We start from the raw sequence: 24,880 nt of genomic DNA, 5'->3' as shown, positions 1-24,880 counted from the left end.
TAGTGCTGTGGCATTGTCTAATTATGGCTGTTCATTAGGATTGGCGTTCTGCGAAGATATAGTATGTTATTTGACATCAGAATGGATATATAGCCAGATGCAATAACCATGGTAGTTATGCGTCTGTTTACGCGCTCGGAGGCGTGATTGGGCGAGATGAGGAGATGATGGGTTGGCATGAGATTTTCCATTGTCGGATCAGAAAACCTGGCTCATGACCGTCGCCGGCTAACACCGAGTCGGCGATGGTAGTTCAAGAGGATCAGGTCAGACTTTGGGCGGATGAGTATTAGAACATCTTTTGCTGCAGGTGGACTCACTGTTTTTTTTCTTTTCTTTTTTTTTGCTCACATCCGTTCTGCTTGTAACTTTCCAAGCTGTACACACGATTTAAGTATTGATCTATCGTTAGATCGGGTCTTCCTAAACGGTATCGTTGTTCTTTTTTTCTGTTCCACGCAATGTAAGAGATGCTATATGTTGCAATGCAATAACCGGAAATTTCCCAAAAAAAAAACGAAGTGACGTTCGAAATGCTAGTAGGTGACGTATGATAGATTCGCGCTAGCTTCAAGGAAGTTCCCTTCGGTGCTATTTACTCGTATCCGGTACCTCCGGATGCTTGAACATGGGCAAGAGTAATAAAGCAGGCTTGAGTTACTTGGCCTTTGTAGCAAAAGTTATTTGTCACCCCCATAATAAGTAAATACCACCCACATAAGCAGGGGTGGTGAGTCAGTACGGCACTCGTTCTATGTTAATAAGCATAATTTATATCTTTATAATCTTTTTTTTCATTTTCTCCTCTCTCCCATCTCTTCTCTCTCCCCTCTTTTCTTTTTTTCTTCTCTCTTCTACTCTTCTTACTCTCTTATTTTTACTCTTTTCTTCTTCTTCTTTCTTTCTCTAATAAAAATAAGACGAAAGGAGAGAAAAAAAGAGAGTAAGAAGAGTGAGATTTTTTCTCTTTTTTACTTTATAAGTGTAATAAATGATAGAGTAAGTTAGCTTTAAGGCTAAGCAGGGGGTCCTTACTTATAGGGGTGACATTTGCTTATTATAGGGGTAACGAATAACCTTTGCCAACCTATAGGGTAAAACAACGCTTACTATATAAGTCTTGTCTAGCGCCCACGTTACTATCATAGATTACTCTTAGCTCTATGTTATTCTTCTTTTGGCTAGTTCCAGTCTTTTTTCTAAACGCGCGCAAGATTCCCGCCAGGTAACATAACTAGAGCTGATTTATTGTATTTACCGCTACCTCTCTTTCGGAAACCACAGGGTGCAGATAGCTCGTCCTAATTAAGCATTATTATGCATAAATAAATTAGTGTAAAGTCTCTGCTCACTAACATGCTACATTCGTGTTTCCCTTTTACTACCACCTCACTATGCGCATGCATGAAATTCTACGCTCGTTGTATTTACCTTCAACAAGATCGACGAGTATACTTACGTGGAACCTTTGAAATACCAACAGTTCACTGAAAGACTAACTCCTAAATATGTGAAAAGGGCAATTCTCAATATGGAGACGTTGCTGCCGATGTGGCGGTGCCTCCCAGATACGGGTTAGCGCAGCTTTAGTACCTAGTCCAAATCTTTGGAAGAGACAAACAATCAACCTTGCCTCCCTCTGTTTACAAAGCATTGCTACGACAAGACGTATATACCTTGACATCCGGCTGTACCGGCCAAGTAGTGCCGAGTCGCGGCATCTATATAACTATATGATTGCTTCGCAACTACACTCCGGCGGTCGATGTGATTTGCGCTCTAGCCGGGTTATCCGTTCCTCCTTCGGATGAAGCCTAGATCTGACGGGATACCAAAATTCCAGGCCCGTGGTCGGTGAGATCAGGAAATCTTACTCTTGAGTATCTAAACCATAAAGGGTGACTCAGCTGCCACGTGGAAGGGCCACTTGGATCGATCGAGAGTTTTTGTAGCAATCTGGTTTGGTGCGCCTGACGGCACGGCAGGAACCGAAATGGCCACGAAAATGCAGCAAGAGTCTGATCAACCAAGTTACACTGTATCGAATACATACGAAATTTTTTTTAAGCGCTCTCTAGTACATCCTCACAATGGTAGTTCTCTGTTTCATCCATTTACTTTGCTTGGTTTTTTGTTATTGTTGCATAGTATACCATGCCAAGATACTTAGCGTCTGACAGACGAAAAGCAAATCTAGCCAATTATTGATTAGTACGATTGACAAGTATTGGAAAATCCCGTTTGCGAGCACGACTATACTACGGAGGTAAGCTTCTTGGACTGTTGTTTAACGGTATAACTTAGAGCTGGGCTAGAATGAATACGATTTTATTCTTATTCTTGGACTCTGGGGATCCTGTGTCAACAACGTCCGATGACCCATGATCAGAGCCACTCCATGAAACTTTGGCATCAATTTAGTGGTTGTAGCAACAAAAACAATATCTCAACGAGATTCGTCATAGATATGAAATCGAGCAGGATGGAGACTAATAGGCTTCCCGCATCGCTAGCAACATAGCCCAGCTACTTGGATGCAAGCGACCAACACACGCAGGACAATACGGCTGGTTCCGTCCTGAAAGTATAGGCTTATAGTGTGAAGTAGGTGTGGCTTGCAGGGATCCCTCAGCCCCCCAATTCAATATACCAAGTGCCGGTGTTTCCCGGATAGGGTACTTCGTAGCGACGCAAGATACGCGGTTAGAGTTGTACTTTGTAGGATCAGGATCCCTAAAGTGCTTACTTTATGCAAAGAAACCCTAGCTCACGAGTCATTAGACAGTGAATGTGGCTTCAGTCTCGTGCGGTCGATGAAGAGACACGAGCACTTGGCATGCTAAAGATCAGGCAACGTGAAAATGTAGGGGATAGAAGCTCCAAGTATAAATAATGGCTTCTCTCTAATGGAGTTTGGAGCTATCATCCTACATCTATATATCTTAACAATTCAACTCTACTTGAAATCAATCAATCAATCACTTCAAACTTCCATCATGAAGCTCGTTGCAGTCCTCGCCACCATCCTCAGCGTCGCCTCCGCCGTCGCTATCCCAGTCGAGCTCCAGGAACGCCAATGCCTTAACAACGGATGTAGGTCGATTCACTCCCTAATCTGCTATGTCTTAGCATGCTAACGAAAGAAACTCATAGCTTTCTGTACACTGCCTGGAGGCAATTTGCAATGCTGCACGGGATTCTGCCACGGTAAGTAGATATCTTCTCTCACTACTACATTTTTTTGACCCGGTGGAGCATTGAGCTGATGTTTTGATGTAGCCGTTTTGTGTGGAGACTTGAATACTACTTGTCAGCCAAAGGGAACACCTTGCATCACGGGTAAAGGTAATAACAAGGCGTGATACGAGGTAGCGGTAGAATCGGATCTTAGCCAAGGCAGAAGGAACTTTTTTTGTAGTAGCTTTGGAGGTAGATGAGGGGATTCCAGGCGCATAGTTTGATTGTTTAAAGCAATGTTTCTGTGATACAGGCGTAGGACAAAAGCGTCTCATTTAGACCGGTTTCTTACTACGCTTGCCTTATCTTGCAACGCTAGAATTATTCAACTCCACTACTGAATTCTTTGAGTGAATTGGTAACAATGGAGCTATATTAGAACTGCCAAATATTAAGCCATAGCATAGAGCTCAAGTGAGAAAGCTTTACTGTTTACTTTTTATACATCTTATCTTCTTGCTCTCTATATTTCAAAGTAGAAATGACATTTCTTTCTTCTTCTTAAAGCCTTTTAATATCTTGATATAGTATCCAAAAAAAGAGAAGTTTCAAAATAGCGCCTTAGATCTCAGATATTCAAATAGGTAGATGATGATTTTGAATAGCTTGGAAAAGGATAGCCTTTTAGTGGACGTAACTTTCGACAATCAAATCAAGAGTAAGAGTGTATATTCTGGAACTCCTGTTCCTATATAGTATAGGAATGGAAACTTCGATAGTGTATATGCACAACGACAACGCTACCGAAGAGAAAACAGCAATATGTGCCGATTTGTTCTAAACCTTTCTCCATCTGTGACCCTCCCACTTTCATCTCGAAAAAAGTAGTTTAAGAAGCAGTAGCGCTCCACTTGTTAACCGAAAACGTAGCAGGACCTCCAGTAAACGCTTCGCTACCGAACTGATAGGCTAAAAGAAACGCAAACATATCAGCATCTTGTTCCATATTATGTGAGTATGGGCAGGCTTACTGATGAGATTCTGAGTCGAAGCAGGGAAATCCTTCTTCTCAGTAAGATACGTGAAGAACTCCTTGAGATCGGCGGTGAAATGTGGGACAGGGCTGGGCGCTACGAAGGAGTATACTTTCATGGCGCCGTTGAAGCCGTAGAAAAGCTCCCAGGTGTAGCCAGCGATGTTGATCATGCCTTGCGAGCTGCCGATGGGGTGGACGTCCCACCTAGCCAACCTATAAGGCGATTAGCAATAGTTACAAACATGCGGGGTTAGCGGGTTTACTTGCCAGATCATGAGTTCAAAGTCTCCGTATTCGTTGGTGTGGTTGGCGTCCTTGGCAGTGAAGAGATCGTAGGCAACGTTGCAACGGATGTTGGTGGTGTCGTAGGCCCAGTTTGCCTCGGTTTGCAGATTCGTAAATTGGCTCACAGGCTTCCTGGTGAATAAGCGGCCGGCATAGACGTAGCTTTTGACGTTGTTTGGGGCACCAGTCCAGGTCCAGTTTGAGTGCCATTTGGTGCCGGCGTCGGTGACTTCGTCAACGTATGTACACTGGGATCCGCTGGTCGCAGAACCTTCGCCCCAGAGGTTGTTGAGGATCTCGTAGCCGTTGCTTGAGTAGTAGTTGTAAAGCTTGCAGGCGTCTTGAGCAGCGGCGACGGAGGCCAGGGCGGCGGCGATGAATAAAGTAATCTTCATGGTGTGCGATTGTTAGAAAGCTTTTGATCTGAAATGGCTGTGGCTGTTCTGTCTATTCTCTTGCAAGGTACCGAGACCGTTTTATACTACCCAGTCTTAACATTCGAGACTCCAGCCTTCCAGGGTGGGGGTATTCTAGAAGGTCAATGGTAACCGAGGTGACATCTTCATAATGTTGCGCGAAACTATACGCGCGAAGCTTTCCTAGGTTCCGACGGAGTGTCCTAAGCGGTGAATTGTGTACGCGTCAGTTATAGTATGTGTTGGGTGCAGGTCAAAGCCCGTGATACTTGACTGGGGCCCCAAATGGGAATCTCAATATTCATAACTAATATGGATACAATTACTGAACTCTCAAAACGTGTATTCACGGACTAGTCCCCGCATATTACCTACTTCTGCCGTGAAACTTTTGATCGGTCATCTAAAGTGATTACTCCTCTATGGATCATGCGCGGTTTGGCGAGTTTAAAAAACATAGAGGTTGGACTGTTGGTGAGGGGTTTGTGATCTTGCTATCGTAACCTTCTCACTTGTAGCTTCCCAATCCCCACCGCTGGGATAGAATGTGGACGTTGTAAAAGGCGAGCATGTTGTAAAATTGTTAGTAAGGAAGGATGTCGACTGACATAATATTTTCATCAATTAGTGTTCGATGAACGGAGTTTACAGCCGTTGTTCCTGCTAGTGATGCGGATCCCTGAATATATGTATGTATCGAGTATATCCTACCGTCGTGAATGGCCGTGCGCCTGACTGCCGTCCCGGGTAGTACAGCGCTTGTTAATACGTGCATGGCTGGTTCTCTAATATGTAGTTCTTCGATTAAGCTTTGCCAATTCTACTACCATTGGTATTTCTTGAACCGCCTATTTGTATACATATGGCGGTAGTATGCTTCCCATGATAAAATCGTCTTATTTTCTGCGCCATCCATTTGCACTTTGCCCTCTCTTCTTTCAGTGCCAGGTGTGCCAGGTTCATATCACCGGGATGACGGGAACTAAGCCGCATCCGATCTCCAGCCCGACCTTTTTACCCTACCCTGTAATCTCCGCATCAAGACAACTTTACCCACAGGAACCTATGTGGGGTACCATATCAATTTCTCTATGCTTGACAATCTGACTGTGTTCACCGTGCCCGAAAAGCTTAGCGTCTCTTTGTGCTCCAACAAACCCTCGTAGTTTCAAGATTTCTTACGTATGTCGGTCTGAATTCATGAAAAAGACTTGTTTCACACTTGCAGAAGCTTTTTGTCAAAAGCTTAGTGCTGACATTGAATTTGACCATGCGAGCAAAATCCAGCCGAGATCCTCCTCAGATTGCTACAATATGAGATAATGATCCGCGCCATATGGAAATATGCGGAGGCGGGTCTTAGCAGCGAAGTTTAATAGCAGATGAATTCATCTTGGAAATAGCGGTGGATCTTATTATTTTTATCCTTATGGACTGGAGTGACATATCATTGGCACGGAGTATTCCACCGAGCAACAAATCTTGGAATACGTGCATCGCGAAGTCGTGAGTCTCAGACTTGGTTGCGTGCCTAGTACCTAAGGAACAAGGAATTTTCTGTAGAACATCTTGTCATATATTATCCTGCCCATCAAGTTACGGCCTATGAATGAGCCTAGAACTAAAATAAGGTAACAAGTAGAAGCAAGTCACACAAGAGGAGCTGCTCGCGTTCGTAGTAAACTACCCAAATGCGGGGCCTGCGTAACCCTTTTCATCACGAAAGCCCATCTTAGATACAACTTCTGCAATCTCGTGTTTACATAACGATCTGTTTAGAAAGAAAGACAGGGGCAATGATAAATCCAATTTCTCTATGCAATGCGTGCCCAGACCAGCTATTAGAGTGCACGCAAAAAGATAATAATCGGACGCTACTAGCCACTATTGCGTAACTTAAGACAACGTAAAAACCCCTTTCAAGTCGGGCGCCTGAACGGATGCGCCTCCGTATTCAATACCCAATCATCCAAGCTGATAACATCTTCCTCCGAGAATAGGAGGTAAAAGTATTTCAGCGTCTCGGCAAGCCAGAAACTCTCCATCTCGTCTTGAAGCATAGGAGCCGTCTTCGTCACGTCGTCGATGGCGGAATTGCCAAACTCGGTGGTTGTGTGTCGGTCAATGGCGAGAAACATGCGCCAACCGGCTTCGCGCCAGTGCTGTGACCCGGTTATACGATACATGTACCATACGGACTCGATTGCCTCAGGACTGTGATCAACGTTAGTGATATGACGAAACATAGGCATATTGCTGGCTTGAAAGCGAGCAAGGGACTTACCGAAGAATGTAACTCTTGGCCCCAATTCTGGTAACACCGTTTGGCAGTCGGTCTTCCTTGATCCTATTCTCCACATAATCCTTGTGACTCAGGACGGGGACTGGCGAATAAACATAAGGGAAGTCTGGTAGAGTCGGAGTTGGCTGCTGAGCAAATTCTGGGATATCCAATGTTGGTTGGGCCATGATGGGAGGACCTTCGCCTTCCTCAGGTTCGCCGCCCATGACTGAATCTCGATTTTGCTGTACGCTTACAGACGAGCTTGGCATGTGTGCAACTTCTGCATCATCTACAAGCTCAGCGAGTTGGCGCCTGTCCAGTGTATCCGCGTATACCAGAGTTGATGTGGCTTTTGCTGTAACTGCAGCAACAGGAGAAGGTTTCGGTGGTGGAGTCATCGCAGCAAGCTGAGCCTTGTACCATGATGACGCAGAAGCAATTTGTGATTCGTAAATTTCCCTTTGCTCCTCGTAATATTTTATGCGAGATTCGTGTCGTGGGTCGATATATTCCCAGTAGAGTGTTTCGTTCCAAGCACACTCTTTCGTGCTGTCACAGGGTGCTACTTCAAACGATTCAGGCATGATGCCAGTGGATGTCATGTCGTAACTCCAAATACATCCTTCCGTTAGCTTTTTGGCAACCTCGAGGTCTTCGGGGCGGTCGAATAGTTTTGCGCCCATGCCAAACATTCCTCCGGCAAAGCAAGTCAGATGGGCATTCTCTGCTAATAGATCGCCGGATTCAGTGTTGTCATACATTGCTGGGACTGTGAGTTTTCCAGAAAATAGGATATTCTCCCCTTTCGGGAGCATCGGCCGGAAGAGCAAATGCTTTTTGACTACGTCCATTGACTGCTCATACATGGTCCGGTACTTCTCGACTTGGCCACCAAGGAGCAAGTATTGTTTCGGTAAATACTCATATGTGGAATCAGACATACCGCCTAGCGTAAACTCGTCACGTCCACTGCCAGTCGCCACGAAGCCTTGCGGTATGCACTCTGGAGGCCCTGGTATGGTAGGTGGGGCAGATGAGGTCTTAGCAGTTGTATCGAGGTCTGGCTCTGCTCCGGGTAGACTTGACTCATTGATATCAAGCTGTCGTCGTTTGAGCACCGAGTCGCTCGATGGCACAGTTTCTTTCTTCTCTGCAGCCTGCTTGAGGCGGTCTGCATCAGAAATGAGCATGACGGGATCTGGCAATTTCAACGGAATGTATTTATTGCCTTCAGGAGATAGCTTCTCAGCGGAGGAATCCGAAGCGGACTGGGAATCAGCCGAGGGGTCAATGTTGGGATAGCCTTCTGGAGCTTTGAGAGGTTCTTGTTCAGGAGGCACATCCACGTAACGTCTTCCACACCCAGAGGCGTCTATATGAACAGGCCACATGCCCGGAAGCGGAGTCTTTTTCTGAAATTCCTCAAGGTTGTCTGTGATGCGTGCAACAGCATCATAGTACTTGTGCTCTCCAGTGAGTTGCGCGAGTCTGGTGAACTCCATTGAAAGCGAACCAATCTCAGCCAGAACCACGCTTTGGCCTGCACGATGCTTCTGCGAGGCGAAGTCAGGCCTCCAGTAGTAGTACATCTGTGGCATCCGGTTTGGCGTGTCGAAGGCACTGATGAGAACTTCGGCAAGCTCTACTGCCTTGTCAAGCAAATTCTTGTACTTTCTGCCGCTGATATCGTAGGCAGCTAGTAGCCCACCAAGGTAGCGGATGGTTGTCTCGAACAAGGGGATATCGGCACGGGTAGTGGTTGTGAAGTCAATTTTGTCCACAGCCTTGACTGCTTCCTCAAACTCCTTCTTCAAGCCCATGATCCAGAGAGTATCGAGTGCATCCACAAGAGTCGCACCCCACTGCGCGAATGGGTCCCTGAAGGTGCCGGACTGTGGACGTAGCTCATCATGAAGCCATGCCTTTGCCCTGTATCCATCCCACGCCTTCTTAGCAACGCTTCTAATCCTGTCCAGCTTAGCGTTCCTGTCTGTTCTGGCCAAGGCGTCTTCGGGCTTAAATTCGGCTTGGATCTTGGGTAGTGTCCTTGGCTTGCCCGACGGAAGGCGAATGAGCGATTCTGTGGGTACGGGGAAGTGCTCAGGCAGCTTTTTCCAATGTATGACTTCGATACTCGACGATGGGTCTACGTCATTGTCGATGATGGCTGCGGGGTCGCCGTGTGGTCGGGGTGGAAGCGGCGAGGGGATCGAAGGCTTGAGCGGCCGTTTTGTGACTTCAGGGCTTGGGACTGGAGAAGAAGCCGGCTTCTTTACTGGGGGCGGTGTTTGGAGCGGTTGCAATGTGCTAGCAGCAGGCACGTCTAGTTTTAGGCTCTTTGTCTCGTGCGCCACGGGTGGGCGTGGTTTCGTGTCCTTATGCAGAGCTTCGCCAGCGTTGCCCTTTAGGCCCGTTGCTTTCGATGCTGCCTCCCTCCATCCTGCGCTAGAATCACCAAATTGATAAATGGCAAGCACGGCAATAACAGCAAAGACGAGAAACGCGCGGTATCTTCGGTATCGGAACATGTCTCAGGGAGGGTCGTGGACCCAAGGATCCAAATGTCGTGTGCACTACGACGCGCAAAAGGGGAGTGTTATGAAAAGGATAGAAGAAGCGGCTATGTTGCTGCTGCCATTTGCGCGCAGAAGAGTGCGGATGCAAATAGACGGGGGCGTCGAGGCGGAAAAGCCAGACAGACTGCTCGAGTCTATATCCATACGTCTTATGTCTAGTAAGCTTGGCTCGGGCTGGTCAGGGTGGCTAGTCGCATGCACGCCCTGGAGATCCCTTAGACGGGTGTGGGGTTGCTTTCGCGAATTGTTGACGTACCAGGCACCCGAAAGCAGGGCACCAGCAAGCAGCCACACCTACGCTTCACCAGTCTCATCTGTATCGTCTGTTTTTGGATACGGTCCCATTTAGCGTTGCGTCTCAAATGACACTCTGTTGATCTTGTCCCGTCTCCTGCAAACCCTTTTTCCCCCTCAGCACGGCAAACTGGCCGAACTCCGTCTCAACCGAGCACTAACTTTAAGCTTAAATCCCTCTAGCCGGATTGGGCTACGTGGACATTCATCTCATGCACCCACCTTTTTGATTATGCAGTTCACAGTCGAACTTTAAATTGTCAGCCACAAATAATCATAGTCTCCAAGAGTGCTTGTAAAGCGCATATCCAAGAGCGTTAGAGGATTCAGAGAAAAGACCGAGTCACGAGTGGTAGCGCTCTGCTCATGAAAGCTTCTGTTCGCATATCTTTATGAAAATCTATCTAGACAGTGCTTTTATGCAGCCATTGTCAACGATTCAAGTCGGTTGACATTGTAGATTTTTCCGCGTAGCGCTTGCTCAATTGCAACAAGTCACACGAGCAGCCAACTACGCGTTCTGTGCATTGGAGCTAGGGTAGCTTGTCTGGGTGATATCTATACAATTCAATCATTGGTCATCGCCAGGTCCTGGTGCCCGTCCCTGATAACAAGTCAACAAAGAATCTTCAGCAGTAGTCGTTTCACTTACCATCTGTCGTGCCTTGAGCATCTCGTCGCACAGCAACAGGTTAGAAGCAATGCCAGTGGCAGACGCTATACTGTTGCGCAGCACCCTGAATGAGTCATAGACGCCTTCTTGATTGGGATCCATGGCTTCTCCAGTTGCGAGATTCAGGCCTACAACGTTACCCTCGGCATGTTCGTCTTGCAGTGCGGCCACTATCGTCCTGTCAGTATGAAGCAGCAAATAAAGAGAGACTTGGGACTTACATGAGTCTTGAATATCATGACCAGAGTTAGCCGCCAGCGTCTTGGGAATAATAAGAAGTGCATCAGCAAAAGCCGAGACTCCCCATTTTGCTTTACCCTTGACCGTCTTCTTGAACTGCTCGCTCTCTAGATGAGCTGCACATGCTACCTGGAAGGCTCCTCCTCCTGGAACAACGCTTCCGTCCACAATCATGTTGTACACACTCCTCAACCCGTCGCGAACAGCGTCCTTGATTTGAGCGATGGTGTGCGAGTTTGGTCCCTTGATCAGTAGGGTAACAGACTTTGGCTCCTTGACATCCTCCTGCACGCTGTAAGTATACCATCACAACACTATATGGGCCAACATACAATAAAAGTGTACTTCTCCTCGCCCAATTGGTGTTCATAGACAGAGCCTGCCCAGCCAAGAACATCTGGTGTCAAGTCATCAACGCTGTTCTGCGCTGTACCACCACACACAAGCTGTAGACGTTCCATGTTCCTCCTCTTAGCTCTCCTCAATGCAAAAATACCATTCTTGACGAGCACATCCAGACTGAGGGGATCAATGCCTTTTTGGTTTATTATGACGAAGCCTTTGCTGGGATCGTTGCCGCAAACCTCCTTCTTGAGCTCGACAATCTTCCTCAGCTTCTCATCAACGAAACGACGCTCACTCTCAACAAGCTTCTCTCGCTGCTCCGCGCTCGAGTAGTAGAAGCCGGAGTTGATCTCGGACTTTTCGTACTCTAAGCTGACGTTCAGGGTCAGGATGTATGCATTCTCTACCCTCTTGGCCATATCCGGATGCCTTGCACCGTGGTCAAGAGCAAGTCCTCGAATAAGCTGTGTATCAGCAGCGGTGCGGTGTTGCATAGTCATGATTTCCACCATGTGTAGATCGGGCTTCGCGGGCGCTTGGTAGATGGCGAGGACTGCGTCGACAATGTCGGGAGTCAGTTGTTCGGCGAGCGAGCTGTTAATCTTCGTTGAGAGCGACGTTCGGGCTACGGATAGCAGGAGTTCACGGTCGACTTCTTTTGCAAGCTTGAACTCATCAAGGAACTACAGCCTGTCAGCCAGTTTTGCATGCACAAACCCTGAGCTCATTATACCTTGAGTGCCTCGGTTTTCGCAATGTCATAACCGTCTGCTATCACCCTAGGGTGAAGACCCTCTGCAATGTAGCGATCAGCCTGCTTCAGCAACTCGCCCACCAAGAGTACCACGGAGGTTGTGCCATCGCCTGTGATCTCATCTTGTGCCGTTGCTGCTCGTGCAATCATAACCTGATTTATTTGAGTCGTGGATCGAGAACGAAAGGGATGAGACATACGGCGGTGGGGTTTTGGATTTGCTGCGAATGTGTTAGTTGGTGTATTTCGTACTGTAACGCAGATGCATACCATTTCCTTCAGCAGAACGCTGCCATCTTTTGTGAGCTTGATCTGCACTTCTTGTGAGTATATTCCAGATAATTGGTATGAACCAACGTACTCCTCCAGCGCCATCTACAAGCCTGTGCAAAGTTAGTCACTTGCGGTGCAGACTGTTTGTTGCTTCTCACATCTTCAGTGTACCGCGGGGTCCCAAATTTGAGGCAAGCACCTATGTTCCGTATAAGAAGACATTCAGTTATTTTAGCACTGCCATTCCGTACCTGCTGCAGACCCTCTCCGGCCGAGATGTTTACACGGAGAGCTTCCCCGCGTCTCTGTGTACTGTTAGCGATGGCCGCAGCGCGCTGCAACGAATTCACAAACCCGCGACTCGGCCTTGGGATTGAGAAGCTGTGCGGCCGACATGATTGAAAACGTATACGAGGGTATCGGAGAGTGCAGCAATCAAGCAAAAGACAATATGGCGGGGCAAAATGCTGTTTCCGCACTGCCTGTCGCGTCCCTCCTCAGATTTCTTAGCGGGCGGCAATGCCAAGATTACCCAGAGCTCGGGCCTTCCCTGCAATAATCTTTTTCGCATAGCTTCAACTTTCTCAACCGCGATTACATCCCGACAGCGGAATAGCCAGCGCATTCCAATACACGAACCAGCTTGTTGCGCCCGCTGATCGCACGTTCCGCGCGCCATCCCATTCATTGCACGATGAGCGTAGATTACCTCCTCCACGAAAGCCCCGTCGGCTATGCCGTCTTCAAGGTTGCGATCCAGCCAGACACCATTGGCAACCGCCTCCAAGAGGTGCAGAAGGCCGTTCAAGACCTCGACAAGTTTGGAAAGACTGTTGAGCTTGTCGGCCTTGCGCCGTTCCAGGGCACCCAGGATGCTCTCGCCGAGATCAATGATGTCTCGGAAGGCATCATGTCTGACTTCTTGAAGGCCACCCTCGAAACGAACCTTCCCAAGGCCGGAAAGAAGAAGACGATTACTCTTGGTGTGAGCGAGAGGAACTTGGCTGGTAGCATTAAGGCTGCGTTCCCCAACCTCTCATGCGAGACCAGCGACACTTCGGAAGTAGTAGCTGATCTCCTGCGTGGTCTTCGCCAGCACAGCGGCAAGTTGATCAAGGTACGCAGAAATTTGGCGCCATCTTGAAGCTTCATATGCTGATTTTTCAAAGAAACTGCAACCTGGTGACATTGATCGCTCCATTCTGGGTCTTGGACATGCGTACTCCAGGTCCAAGGTCAAGTTCAGCGTCCAGAAGCAGGACAACCACATCATCCAAGCGATTGCGACGCTCGACCAGATTGACAAGGACCTCAACACCTTTTGCATGCGCCTGCGCGAGAACTATGGTGAATAAACCTTGTGTATGGTATGGATAGCAGGCATGTACTGACGCTACTGGCAGGCTGGCATTTCCCTGAGCTTGCGAAGATTGTCAACAGCAACGAGCAGTACGCAAAGATTGTCCTGAAGATTGGTGACAAGTCGAAACTGTCCGATGAAGACCTGCACGACCTTGCAGCAGTTGTGGACGACGATGAGGGTGTTGCGCAAGCCATAATCAATGCCGCGCGCACATCCATGGGAAGTGAGTTTAAGCTTGCAGTGATGCAGATGTAGGAAGCATGTTCACTGACGCTGTCTTTAGGGGATCTTTCCGAGGCCGATATGGAGATTGTCATGTAAGGGTTCTTCGTGTTCCATGTAAATCACTGGCTAACATTCAATCAGGGCATTTGCTAAGAGAACCGCTTCACTGGCTGCGTATCGCAAGCAGCTTAGCAACTACCTTGGAAGCCGCATGAACCAGGTGGCTCCTAACTTGGCTGCTCTGATCGGTGACACGGTTGGCGCAAGGCTGATCTCCAAGGCTGGTTCTTTGACGAACCTCTCCAAGTACCCGGCCAGTACTGTGCAGATTCTGGGTGCGGAGAAGGCCCTGTTCAGAGCGCTCAAGACCAAGGGAAACGTATGTGGTTTTGCTGGACACTCTGCCGGATGATGCTAACTTTTGAGCAGACTCCCAAGTATGGATTGATCTACCACAGCTCCTTCATTGGACGCACAGGACAGAAGTCCAAGGGCAGAATTTCTCGCTTCCTGGCCAACAAGTGCTCAATCGCGTCGAGGATTGACAACTTTTCCGATACACCGACTTCCAAGTTTGGTGAAGCACTCAAGCGCCAAGTGGATGAGCGAATTGAGTTCTACGCGACTGGTGCCCCGCCTACGAAGAATGCAGCGGTGATGCAGGCGGCCATGAACTCTGTCATGACTGACATTGGAGTCATCGAGGACCCAACGGCAACTGCAACCGAGGATGTGGAGATGGCCGACGGCGTAACGGCAGCAGCCACTGAGCAAGCAGTGCGCAAGGAGAAGAAGGCCAAGAAGGACAAGAAGGCCAAGAAGGAGGCCGACGAGGAGGTTTCGGAGAAGAAGTCGAAGAAGGACAAGAAGCGGAAACACGGCGAGGAGGAGGATGGCGAAAAGAAGAAGAAGAAGAAGAGCAAGGCGTGATTGTGGGATGGGGAGCAAGACCTGTAGCTATACTGGCATTGTGTGATGGCGTTTTGCAAGAGGGTGTTTTTGGAGTTTGTTTTTCGAGTGATTTGTTTTTGAGGGGCCAATGAGTTTACGCAGCACATTACCCAGGGGCGGATGGGTGTGGGCATATACCTCGAGCAGTTATCAAGGGTACAAAAGCAGTGTTGTTTTGCAATTGGGCGCGGGAGTGTGTATGTGTGGGTGTGTGCATGTGCATGTATGACAGGAGTGTGGGCATGCAAGAAGCGTTCCTGGATGTGTAACGCCACGGGCAGCGCTGGCGAATCAGAGACCCCTGTAGACGATCGGAACGCACGGGCGCGATCAGGCATGCAGGCCACGCCGAAACGCACAGGCAGTGTGGAACGACCATGTATAGGTAGTGGGCTGGCAACAGAGGCATACGTATGGATATATCAGCAACGACGACAAGGACGACAAGGACAGCATGGCCGGAGCATGCGGGCCAATGCTGCAGCGTGCTCTGGCGTGCAGCAGTGCATGCGCGGCTAATGCGCCTCAGCGGGCGTCGCAGGTATTCATGGCAGAGGAACACACAGGCACACAGGCATGCATGCACCCACACATGATGATATCCCGAGATGGGATGGGACTGTGGGGGGGAAGGCATGGGGGGGTGTGTGGAAGGACATGGGATGGAAGCCGTCTCTTGGTTATATTGCTCATGGACGACGATAGATGGGCCCCAGATAGCCAATGTCTACAAATGGCAGGGCCGTGGTGGGATATTATTATGTACGTATTACTATGTGTGTGGGCGTGCATGCCCTTGGGTCCACGGGGCGGCAGATGGTGGTGGTGCCATGTTTGATAGCAGCCAGCGGCGGGCAGAGGGTAGGTAGGGTAGGGTAGGGTAGGGTAGGCAAGGCAGTAGGCAGGCAGGTAGGCCAGGCCAGGGTTCGTCGACTGCTCTGGCGTAAACTGTTTTTCTCTTCTAGGGCTCGTCGTAACCCAAGCTTTGGCCCGCTGCTGTCCCAAATGGCCCTCATGGCTACTTGAGGCCCTTGAGCCCCCCTTCGAGCTCATGGACGACGTCTGTTGTCCTTTGTCTCTTCTTCCATTGCCTCTTCCTCCATCTTTCTCTCTCTCTCCTTCTCTCCATCTGCCTCCCCCCAGCCCCGTTTTCTGCTGCTGCTGCGACCACTGTTTCCATCTCGCCCGCCGGTGCTGAGGGTGCCGTCATCAATCTCTGCCTAGCAATCACATCTTGGTGTTCCTGTCCATCCATCTACCCGAATTAGCCTCTGGCCCCGGCTCGCCATCCCGCTAAACATCGACTTTGGTGTTCTTGCCCGCTCTTGCATTTACCCAGTCTTTCGCCCATTTTTGGTGTTGAGTCTGCACACCCGCCCGCGCTCCCAGCTCGCCTCGCTCAACCCTCCTCTGCTCTGCATAGCCGCCTGTCCGCATTTGTGTAGCCAGCGACAGGCACGGCCAGCGTCCTTCTCTTTGTGTTTATTTCTGTGCGCTGCACTCTCGCCGTGTCCTGCGCAATGGACGTAGGTGATGCGTCCTCGCCCGGCAGTCTAAGCTCGCCCCCACACTCGCCCGAGCAGGGCACGCCGACCTCGACGGTTCGCGCATCTGCAGGTGGTGTTGGTGTTGGGACTAGCACCCCCACCCCTGCAAACGCGTCGCCGGCGACACATGCGCGAGGCTTAACCGCCAGCGGCCAGCCACGCAAGAAGCCGGGGCCCAAGCCAAAGGCAAAAGACCAGAGTGCCCCTGAGCCAGAGAAGAAGACTAGGAAGCCGCGCAAGAGCGAGCCCAAAGACCCAAATGCTGCACCCATCCAACGCAAGAGACGAACAAAGGCCTCCCTCGAGGCCCAGTCGCAGCCACAGCCTCAACCACCACCGCCGCCGCCTCCAGCTCCGGCACCAGCTCCGGCACCGATCGTAGAAGAGAAACCACCTGTTCAGCAGTCGCCCACGCCACAGAGTAGACCTAGTGAACCCGCGCCTGTCTTGCAACCAGAACAGCCACCCGCTGTCACGCAACCCCCTCGCGTGCTGAGCAATGCCGAACCCACACTTCACAGTAATCCAAACCTCTCACACATCAGTGCCACTCCCCCAGCACCACGCCCATCAAGCTCAGGCCAGCGCTATGATCCAATTCGAGGTGGCATCTTTGAATCCAAACCCCAGCCTGTAGCAAGTGCCCCTCCACCAGTCTCCCCACGACTCAATCACCGTGCGAGTGCTTCTCCCTCCATTACTAGTTTGATCGACCCTCCATCTGCCAGCAATTCCTTCTATTCTCACCCCGTCAAGCTACCCCAGCAGACCTCAGTCACCTCGGCACCTGTTTCGCCTGCAGCCTTCTCTACCCGACCAGGGTCGGTCCTTCCTGCCCAGGAATACCAACCTCAGCCTCCACCTCAACAACAGCAACCACAACAAGAACAGGCCCCACTTCCAGTTCAGGCTCAAATACATCTGACTGCACCATCGGGACCCACTCCTATGGAAATCGACAGTGAGCCTAGCAAGCCAGTATCTGTGCCCATGACAAAATCAAACTCTGCAAACTCCGGCACGCCTTCACAGTCAAATGCTCCAACGCCACCCACCAAAGCCGCGCGTCAGAAAGAGGCCCCACCACCATTACCAACAGGCAGCGGCTTGTTGTCAGGAACCCCATTTGGCCCAGTGGCCAACGCCAATGGCACATCCGAGACACAGGGCACTAACATTTACCTCCACTTCGATCTAAAGGGACGCGACAACGTGACCATCAACGTCGCCCAAGAGGTTGAGAAGAAATATGGTTTTGCTGCTCTTCATCCCCGCATTGCTGCCCGCAAAGAGCGTCAACGCCAAATCACAGCTGCCGGTGCCGCTCTTGAAAGAGCTGCAGGCGGGGGGTCAAATGACGACCTGTCTGTCGACTTGTCTGAGAATGAAAGCAATGTTGAGATGGGTGGTATGGATGATGAGACATCAGCCAAGGAGAATGGAGGCAAGAAGCGAAGGAAGAGAAAGCAAGAAGACTACGATAAGGAGGACGACTTCATCGACGATACCGAGCTGGCCTGGGAACAGCAAGCGCTCATGGCAAAGGACGGCTTCTTTGTATACAGCGGTCCGCTCGTTACTGAAGAGAAGCAACCAGTAGAGAGGTATGTATTTGGCATTGCATTGGGTTGATTTAGGCTGACATTTCATAGGGCTGATGGCACCATCAGGCGTGGACGAGGCCGTGGACGCGGTGGCACAGTACGGGGAGAGGCATCAGGTCGTGGCCGTGGCCGTGGCGGAGGTCCCGGCTCTCGCGGTGGCTCCACTGTCCGTAAACCTCGCGTTACCAAGGCCGACCGAGCTGCTATGGAACAGGAAAAAGCCGCCCGCGAGTCTCTTGCCCAGACAATTGCAACCAAACAGCCTCTAGCTACCCCCTCTCAGACTGGCCAGACTAGTGTGGCGTAACCAAAATACGTTTCCGGCATTAATGACCCCCCGGTCTACATCAACTTGTGTGACATGCATCTTAAATGTGTTGTAGGTGGTCTTATCGGCGTTTGGCTACGGGATCTTGCAATCAGTTACTGTTTTTCCCTATTTTCCTCTTCTTCTGTATCTGATTAGTTAACTTGTACGATACCCAATAGTGGGAGGGGGCGGTTGTGGCATGGCCATCTGGCTCGCGAAAAAAAGACAGGTCCGGAGGCTTTTTTTGTATGTGTAGATATATTCGGTAAGGCGTTTTATTGCTTTCACTGCTGTGCCATTAAAGATTCTAGAAATTCATCACTTTTCAATACGTGTATGTTTTCTTCTTGCTGTTGTAACATATGTTCCGTCATTGAGTGTTTCTTTTTGGTCTTTATGAAGAAATCAGGGCAGTCGACAGTCCGCACGCTCCAACAGACGCGCAAGACTAATAGTCGCACTACTAGTAAGACAGAATGACTGGTAGTTGTGTTCGACCCTACTTTAAAATGATGAGTGGAGTTTGCTTGTTTTTTTTTCCCGCTCCAAGAGCTCTTTCCTCACCTCTCCCATTCTTGGGCGCCATGACGTAATTCATACATAAAGCAGCTTTGTACCATTGTCCAATGCCACTGCAAAACAATGACTCACAAAACAAAAAGCCCATGCCTGAGCGACCGGAGTACTATGCCCGACCTACAAATTGCACAAGTGTCAAATTTGCCGATGTTGCGTAGGTGTCTCATAGGCTGAACTGTGAGGTTGAAGTAGTTTAGGATGTGTGGTGCGTGTTATTCTTTCTACATGATGCACGGAGTTAGGCGATGTACGTTAATTAGGTATGGTAAGTTGATGTAGTGAGGTGCGGTTGCGAATAAGGCAGCAGTATAGCGGTCCATGGTAGTCACGAGGAAATCAACAATAGCATATTGTGTTAGTCAATGTACAAGTAGGTACTCAGGTTACCATTTCATGTTCGCGTGCATACATACGTTTTTTTCCTTCTCAAGTTGTCCGGCCCTGCCCCTTTCTATTCCAGGACGATGACATCGATTGCGGCCCCGTGGAAGATGAATTGGCAATTACTGTTCGCGATGTACTCGCTACCGAGAAGGTTGTGCGAGTCTTGTTAGATGCAGACAAGAAATATAAGCCCCCATTTTGAGATTATACGCACATTCTTCGAGCTGCACCTGGAAAACGAGTGCGCCGAGAACTGTCTCGACATGGTCGTGATTTCTGGCCATGGCAGGCGACAGATTGATATCAGAAATGGTCAGATATATGAGTATACACTCATGATTAGGTAATGGAAAGTCCACCACTCTTTCTTCCATGCGGACTGCTAAAATTTCACAATAGCTCATTCAACGAGACTGAAAACGTGAACGACAAGGATTCGAAGGCGCTTGGTACTCGAGCACTAGACTGGCATATCACAACTAACATCCTCTCTCACGTTTCATGTGATGTCATTCAAATCCTAGACTGTTGTTACTGTCGTGGGACTAGTGAATCAGGAATAGAAACATTGGTGGCTACGATGGAATCCGCTGATAACAAGGAAACCGACACATCCTTCTTGAACGCTCTCATCACAACACTAAGGAAGCTTTCTGCATCCCCTTTCACAATTGCAGATTTTTATGAGAGGATGTAGCAGGATCGGGTGGAATTGCAGCTAAAGCATGTTCCATTTTACAGGAAGCATTACAGAAAGGATCTAATGATTTTTGGACCCCCGATATCTGAAGGTGGGAATCCAACTTCGGAGCCCAGACCAGATGACCTACGGGTCCTTGTCACTACATACGTTGACAAGAATCTTAGCGAGAGCGATGTTGAAGAATTGAAGGATTGGCTTCGCACATTGCCTCATGCGCTCAGGGGGGCGGCTATCAATGTGGAAGGCGTTTGGAATTCACCAGCTTCTATAATGCTCCTCTCTCTTCCAATATTAGTTTGGAATCAGCTGCGTTACAGAAAATTCGTGTGGAATTACGTTGGGCAAGTGACTTCAAGTAACGCGTTGCTACCGCAGACTACGGAGGGTACTGCACTTCCCCTCATGCCGCCCAAAGGCTAGGGGAGCCATAAGTCAGGACAGTCTTTAGGCAGAAGTATGCCACCTAGGTATAGGCTGCTAGTACTATAAGTCGGTAGGGAAGGTTCGATAGGTAGGTGACTTCCGTTTTGAGAGCTCGTTTGTAGTCTCTCTCACCCTTAAGCCGCTAGTGCGTCACTATCAATAGAATCACTCTCACTCTCACCTCTAGCTACTGTGTTCTTGTCCCACTTACAAAGCCCTCTCAAATACTACCAATTTCACTCTTCCAACTGTGAAAACCCAGGAACCAAATACATTGCTGCTGCTTCTAAGATATGATCAAGAACGTCTCAGCCAGCTCTACTACAAGGCCTGGGATGCTCCCAAGTGCCGACAGCATCACTGAGCGCTCGCGAAAGTTTTACGATGGAACATACACGTGGGATTCCGAAGGCTTCACCGACGACATGGGAGGTAAGAGCAAAAGAACAGGGTATGGGTAACGAGATACTGACGGCAGGCAGTATATCGCACTTTTGACTGCTATGACCCGGATGCGCGAGCTCCAACACCACTACCTCCTATGTTTTTGAGCGATGATGAAGGAGACGAGGTGCTGCAATGTGGCGCTGGCGCCAGCATAGAGACTCTTGCATTGGCACCAGACGTTGAAAACGAAGGAATCATAGCAACAGCACGCTGCGATGAATCGTCTCGTGGTCATGCCGATAAAAAGAATTTCATCGGAGAGAAAGACGGGGCCTTGCAAGACACTATCACACCACCTGCTAGTCCCGCGGTTAAGAAACCCGCTACAGCTAGAGTCGGGAACAAGCACCGCAATCCCATAACGCCTCCAAAAGACGTCAAGTCAAAGGTTCAGACTCCTTCGCCCTCGTCTTCGGGTCTCTCAGACTGCCCGTCGGATCTATCTGAGTGGGACGTAGGCCTTCCGGTAAGTATTCATGCTAATAGCATAACCTTTTGTGGCACTGCTGAGAAAGGTTTAGAATCTGAGTCAAAAGAAGACTATAAAGACGAGCAAACTGCAAGAGTCTCCTCTGAAAGAGAAAAAGTCAAGAGTTTCGACTCGAGGGGTTGCACAGAAGGTTAAGAAGGTAGCGAAGAAGGGCAAGAAATGATTGACGGAATAGTGTGGCAGCTGCAAGTTAGCTCACTTGAGGATTACACTGTTGGATTTGCAGACTGGCAGCTACAAGGTGGACCATTAAACATGCGGCTATTAAAGAGCACTAAGGTTCAAGCTACTGGTTCATATTCCCAAATGACGATCAATAAGCTTCATGCCTCTGTCCATGTAGGGAAAGAGGCATGTGGTGGTTGTGAGCATATCGCAGGACGATGGATGTTCAGGAGACATCCTGATAGTATCATTCCGACCATTACAACACAAATACCCTGTACATTATCACTACCCCAAAACATCAACACACTTTTCCGTCTCGTCATGTTCATGATAAAGCAAACACCTCGCCCCCCTCCACGGCTTACACGCCTCCCACTTCCCCTCCTTCCTTGCCCTCTTCCCCGGACTCCCCTGCACTTCCCCGTCCCCACACCTCCTCCTCCCCTCCTCCCACCCCGCCACCGCTGTCCCCTCCCCAACACAAACATTACAAAACACCCCTCCACACCCCTCACACCTCACCGCCCCTTGCCCCGGCACCACCACCCCTCTACACGCCTCACACGCCCTCGCCTCCCTCCACTCCACCGGACACCAAACCCTCAACGCATGCTTCCTCACTGCCTGCTCCCCCGGCCTCTTCAACCCCACCACAAGATCTCGCAAAAACCGCGGATGCCACTCGTCCGGATGCCCCTCAACCAGCCGATCCGTCTTCTTAAACACAAAAAGATCAACCACCAACTTCCTCACGAGCGCACTCTCGCGCATCTCATCGTACACGAACCACGTGTCCTCGGGCGTCGGCACGCTGTTTGTGGAGTCGGCCAGGTCGCTGATGGCGTCGATGGCGGCGTTGCGTGCGGCTTCGAGGTTGAGGCGGTCGGCCAGGGCGTAGGCGTGCAGGAGGGCATAGTAGGCGGGTTTTCCGTCTTTGAAGGGGCGCGGCATGCGGGCCGTGTAGAGGTGGGTTACCAGGAGCGAGAAGTCGGAGGGGGAGATGTCGGAGAGGGTCATGGTGTTTGTGGTTGATTCGATGAAGGGGCCGCGGAGGGCGGCGCGGAAGTAGGACGAGTGCTGGGTTAGGAGGTGGGTGTGTAGGTGGAAAGGTGTGTGTTTGGGGCCTACGAGGATGGTGCTCGTAGGCGTGAATTCTTGCGCGTTTTCTTTGGTTATGTAGGGGGTTGTGTTGCTGGTCTTGGGGGTGCTTTGGCGTGCTGAGCGGCTGGTCGGAGTGCCTGGCCAGCTGGTATGTATGACGTGACTTGAGAGTGCAGTCTGTACGTCTCTCCAATTATATAGTGATGAAGAATTACGTGGAGAAACTTGGTCTGCCTCCGATCGGACGTTGCGTGGTACCATAGTGTGTGTGTGTTGTTTCTTCCTCTACCCCAAACTTGATGTCCAGCTCTTCTCTACTTTTTCCCAGGATCGATCTGATTCCCAATTTTTCATCAAGTCAAAATATTCAAAAATACGGTCCTAATAGAAAACTTCCAGGACCTCAGTCTTTGTGAGAATAGATGTGCTCTCGCTCCAAAATCTTCTGTTGTCTTGATTGTTAATGATTATTGTTGCATGAGGATTCATTGACAAAAGGATAGTCTTGTCAGTCCTTGAGGCTGTCACGCATGGTCTTTGTCGCAACGCACTGATATAGTAGCAAGCACCGCGCCGCAGGCCGGCCTTTGTCTCTGCAAACATCATCTCACATTACAACAGCAGTAACTTTCAAACTCTTTTATTTGTTTCATTTTGGCCAACACAAGGCATCTTTAACTGCGACGTCGAGCGGCATAAAGAAGAGATATCTTACTAACTATCTTACAAAAAACACCGCACTATGTGTTACTAGATTATACAAGAGGGAATCAGTCTACCCTCATCGAAGCGTCGTTTCGTCGTGCCAATGTACTTTTAACATGGCTGTGGAATAGTCCGGTGTGAACTTATGCGACAAAGTTCTTGATATCTGATAATTATGTTAGTGCCAAAATTCCTGTTATTATTTATATAGGGTGACCTACTGTTCAGCCACCTGACGTATTCCTTCTGCTCTTTGTGGTCAATATAGTCGGGGATAAAGAGCGCAAGACGAGTGTTGATGCCACGCTCTTCAAGGTACTTCTCAAGCAGAATCTGGAGATCCTCATCGAGGTTGTTGAAAGGAGGGCCCTGTTGCAAGTTAGATCTAAGGCACATCAAAACATTCAGTCGCAGCCACATACAGTGTAGAGCGCGCGCCTTGCCCAGTCCTTCTCAGCGGTGGCAGGGTCAGCCAAATCAGCTGATGGGAAGTAGTAGAGATCCTCGATCAGGAAGTCGCCATCCTGAGCAGTAGCCTCGATGGCCAAAGCGCCCTTGCCGGGACGCTCAATGCGGATGCTGGCATGGGCAGGGAAGCCCTGCTGTTCGGCATCGTTCTCGTAGTCGTCCTCGAGCTCCTCACGGTCGGCAGGGGCAACGCGGTCCTCGGGCGCTACACGGATGTTTCCATCTGGAGTCTTGCCCTGGTTAATGGCACCCTTGGTATTTGCGCCTCCAGACTGCACATCCATATCGGCATCGTCGAACAAGGCGCTGTCCTCGGAAAACTCATCGCCGGGCTGGTTGGTGTTGAGATCAGCAGTGGTAAAAGTGATGCGGATCTTTTCGTCATTGTACGTGCGGGTCAGGACGACTTCCTGGTTGCCATCCTGGTCCTCAATCTATGTTAATGTGAGTATTTGGCTGTGCATGATCAAATATTTTGAACTCCTAACCTCAAAGGGGCTGTTCTCAAGGTATTCCTTGATGTTTGCTGAGAGATCCTCGTCCTCCTTCATACTCTCCTCCATGGCGATTTCGCTATGGAGCTTCGCAACCAACTCTTCATTGACTGTTGTTCGCATTAGCCAACATAGTCTGTTTTAATTATGCGCAGTACATACTACCACTATCATCCCTCCTTGCTGCAGACATGGAGAAAGAGGCTGTGAGCCTGGGCACAGCGACAGTCCATGCTGGCTGGAAAGCAGCCGTCTGGCGCAGAGCGGTTTGTGGGCGCACTGCTTTTGTGGAAAAGCGAGCGGCAGACCGCGGGACGCTGCGGGCAAGGTTTCGTAGAGAAAGCATTGTATTTGTAGGGTTTGTGGTTGGATTTGCAAAAACACGATGGCAGCAATTGGTTCGTGAAGAAAGAAGAGCAACAAATGCGTAGGCGGCGGGAGACGTAACTTTTCGAGGGCCCGAGCTTGCGGGGACCACAAGGTCGATGTGAGGTGGGATGGGCTTGGCGCCGAATTGCGGCGCTGATTGCTTACCTCCGGGCGTGGATAATAATGCAAACAAGTT

At 49.6% G+C, this 24,880-nt stretch overlaps 10 protein-coding genes across 10 annotated transcripts; 5 read left to right on the top strand and 5 right to left on the bottom strand.

Moving 5' to 3' along the window:
- Positions 1-2,996: 2,996 nt before the first annotated feature.
- Positions 2,997-3,215, top strand: COCMIDRAFT_83997 (uncharacterized protein; the record flags this gene model as incomplete). Its single annotated transcript, XM_007685627.1, has 2 exons — positions 2,997-3,093; positions 3,154-3,215. The coding sequence occupies 2 exons, from the start codon at positions 2,997-2,999 to the stop codon at positions 3,213-3,215; spliced, it is 159 nt and encodes a 52-aa protein (XP_007683817.1).
- Positions 3,216-4,066: 851 nt separating this feature from the next.
- Positions 4,067-4,893, bottom strand: COCMIDRAFT_32961 (glycoside hydrolase family 12 protein; the record flags this gene model as incomplete). Its single annotated transcript, XM_007685581.1, has 3 exons — positions 4,067-4,146; positions 4,209-4,426; positions 4,481-4,893. 3 exons carry the CDS (start codon positions 4,891-4,893, stop codon positions 4,067-4,069), a joined length of 711 nt encoding a protein of 236 aa, XP_007683771.1.
- A 1,940-nt stretch (positions 4,894-6,833) lies between these two features.
- Positions 6,834-9,726, bottom strand: COCMIDRAFT_22722 (glycoside hydrolase family 47 protein; the record flags this gene model as incomplete). The annotated part of the gene is made up of 2 exons (XM_007685558.1): positions 6,834-7,128; positions 7,199-9,726. 2 exons carry the CDS (start codon positions 9,724-9,726, stop codon positions 6,834-6,836), a joined length of 2,823 nt encoding a protein of 940 aa, XP_007683748.1.
- Positions 9,727-10,639: 913 nt separating this feature from the next.
- On the bottom strand, positions 10,640-12,749 carry COCMIDRAFT_83934 (uncharacterized protein; the record flags this gene model as incomplete). The annotated part of the gene is made up of 11 exons (XM_007685626.1): positions 10,640-10,672; positions 10,721-10,911; positions 10,963-11,266; positions 11,314-12,009; positions 12,060-12,233; positions 12,281-12,301; positions 12,351-12,392; positions 12,442-12,463; positions 12,512-12,552; positions 12,605-12,658; positions 12,708-12,749. The coding sequence occupies 11 exons, from the start codon at positions 12,747-12,749 to the stop codon at positions 10,640-10,642; spliced, it is 1,620 nt and encodes a 539-aa protein (XP_007683816.1).
- Positions 12,750-13,047: 298 nt separating this feature from the next.
- Positions 13,048-14,871, top strand: COCMIDRAFT_1576 (uncharacterized protein; the record flags this gene model as incomplete). The annotated part of the gene is made up of 6 exons (XM_007685533.1): positions 13,048-13,470; positions 13,523-13,700; positions 13,757-13,939; positions 14,000-14,033; positions 14,083-14,320; positions 14,371-14,871. 6 exons carry the CDS (start codon positions 13,048-13,050, stop codon positions 14,869-14,871), a joined length of 1,557 nt encoding a protein of 518 aa, XP_007683723.1.
- A 1,541-nt stretch (positions 14,872-16,412) lies between these two features.
- Positions 16,413-18,350, top strand: COCMIDRAFT_83870 (uncharacterized protein; the record flags this gene model as incomplete). Its single annotated transcript, XM_007685625.1, has 2 exons — positions 16,413-18,043; positions 18,092-18,350. 2 exons carry the CDS (start codon positions 16,413-16,415, stop codon positions 18,348-18,350), a joined length of 1,890 nt encoding a protein of 629 aa, XP_007683815.1.
- Positions 18,351-19,579: 1,229 nt separating this feature from the next.
- On the top strand, positions 19,580-20,013 carry COCMIDRAFT_22719 (uncharacterized protein; the record flags this gene model as incomplete). The annotated part of the gene is made up of 2 exons (XM_007685557.1): positions 19,580-19,659; positions 19,716-20,013. The coding sequence occupies 2 exons, from the start codon at positions 19,580-19,582 to the stop codon at positions 20,011-20,013; spliced, it is 378 nt and encodes a 125-aa protein (XP_007683747.1).
- A 722-nt stretch (positions 20,014-20,735) lies between these two features.
- On the top strand, positions 20,736-21,514 carry COCMIDRAFT_83840 (uncharacterized protein; the record flags this gene model as incomplete). Its single annotated transcript, XM_007685624.1, has 2 exons — positions 20,736-20,874; positions 20,925-21,514. 2 exons carry the CDS (start codon positions 20,736-20,738, stop codon positions 21,512-21,514), a joined length of 729 nt encoding a protein of 242 aa, XP_007683814.1.
- Positions 21,515-21,832: 318 nt separating this feature from the next.
- On the bottom strand, positions 21,833-22,909 carry COCMIDRAFT_83900 (uncharacterized protein; the record flags this gene model as incomplete). The annotated part of the gene is made up of 1 exon (XM_007685623.1): positions 21,833-22,909. One exon carries the CDS (start codon positions 22,907-22,909, stop codon positions 21,833-21,835), a length of 1,077 nt encoding a protein of 358 aa, XP_007683813.1.
- A 587-nt stretch (positions 22,910-23,496) lies between these two features.
- Positions 23,497-24,661, bottom strand: COCMIDRAFT_32955 (uncharacterized protein; the record flags this gene model as incomplete). Its single annotated transcript, XM_007685580.1, has 5 exons — positions 23,497-23,519; positions 23,575-23,722; positions 23,776-24,255; positions 24,310-24,425; positions 24,478-24,661. The coding sequence occupies 5 exons, from the start codon at positions 24,659-24,661 to the stop codon at positions 23,497-23,499; spliced, it is 951 nt and encodes a 316-aa protein (XP_007683770.1).
- Between the last annotated feature and the right edge of the window lie 219 nt (positions 24,662-24,880).

This window comes from Bipolaris oryzae (assembly GCF_000523455.1).
Source record: "Bipolaris oryzae ATCC 44560 unplaced genomic scaffold scaffold_11, whole genome shotgun sequence".
In the NCBI taxonomy this organism is placed as follows: domain Eukaryota; kingdom Fungi; phylum Ascomycota; class Dothideomycetes; order Pleosporales; family Pleosporaceae; genus Bipolaris; species Bipolaris oryzae.
Note: the sequence above shows the minus strand (reverse complement) of the source record. Positions and strands in the feature narration are given on the sequence as shown.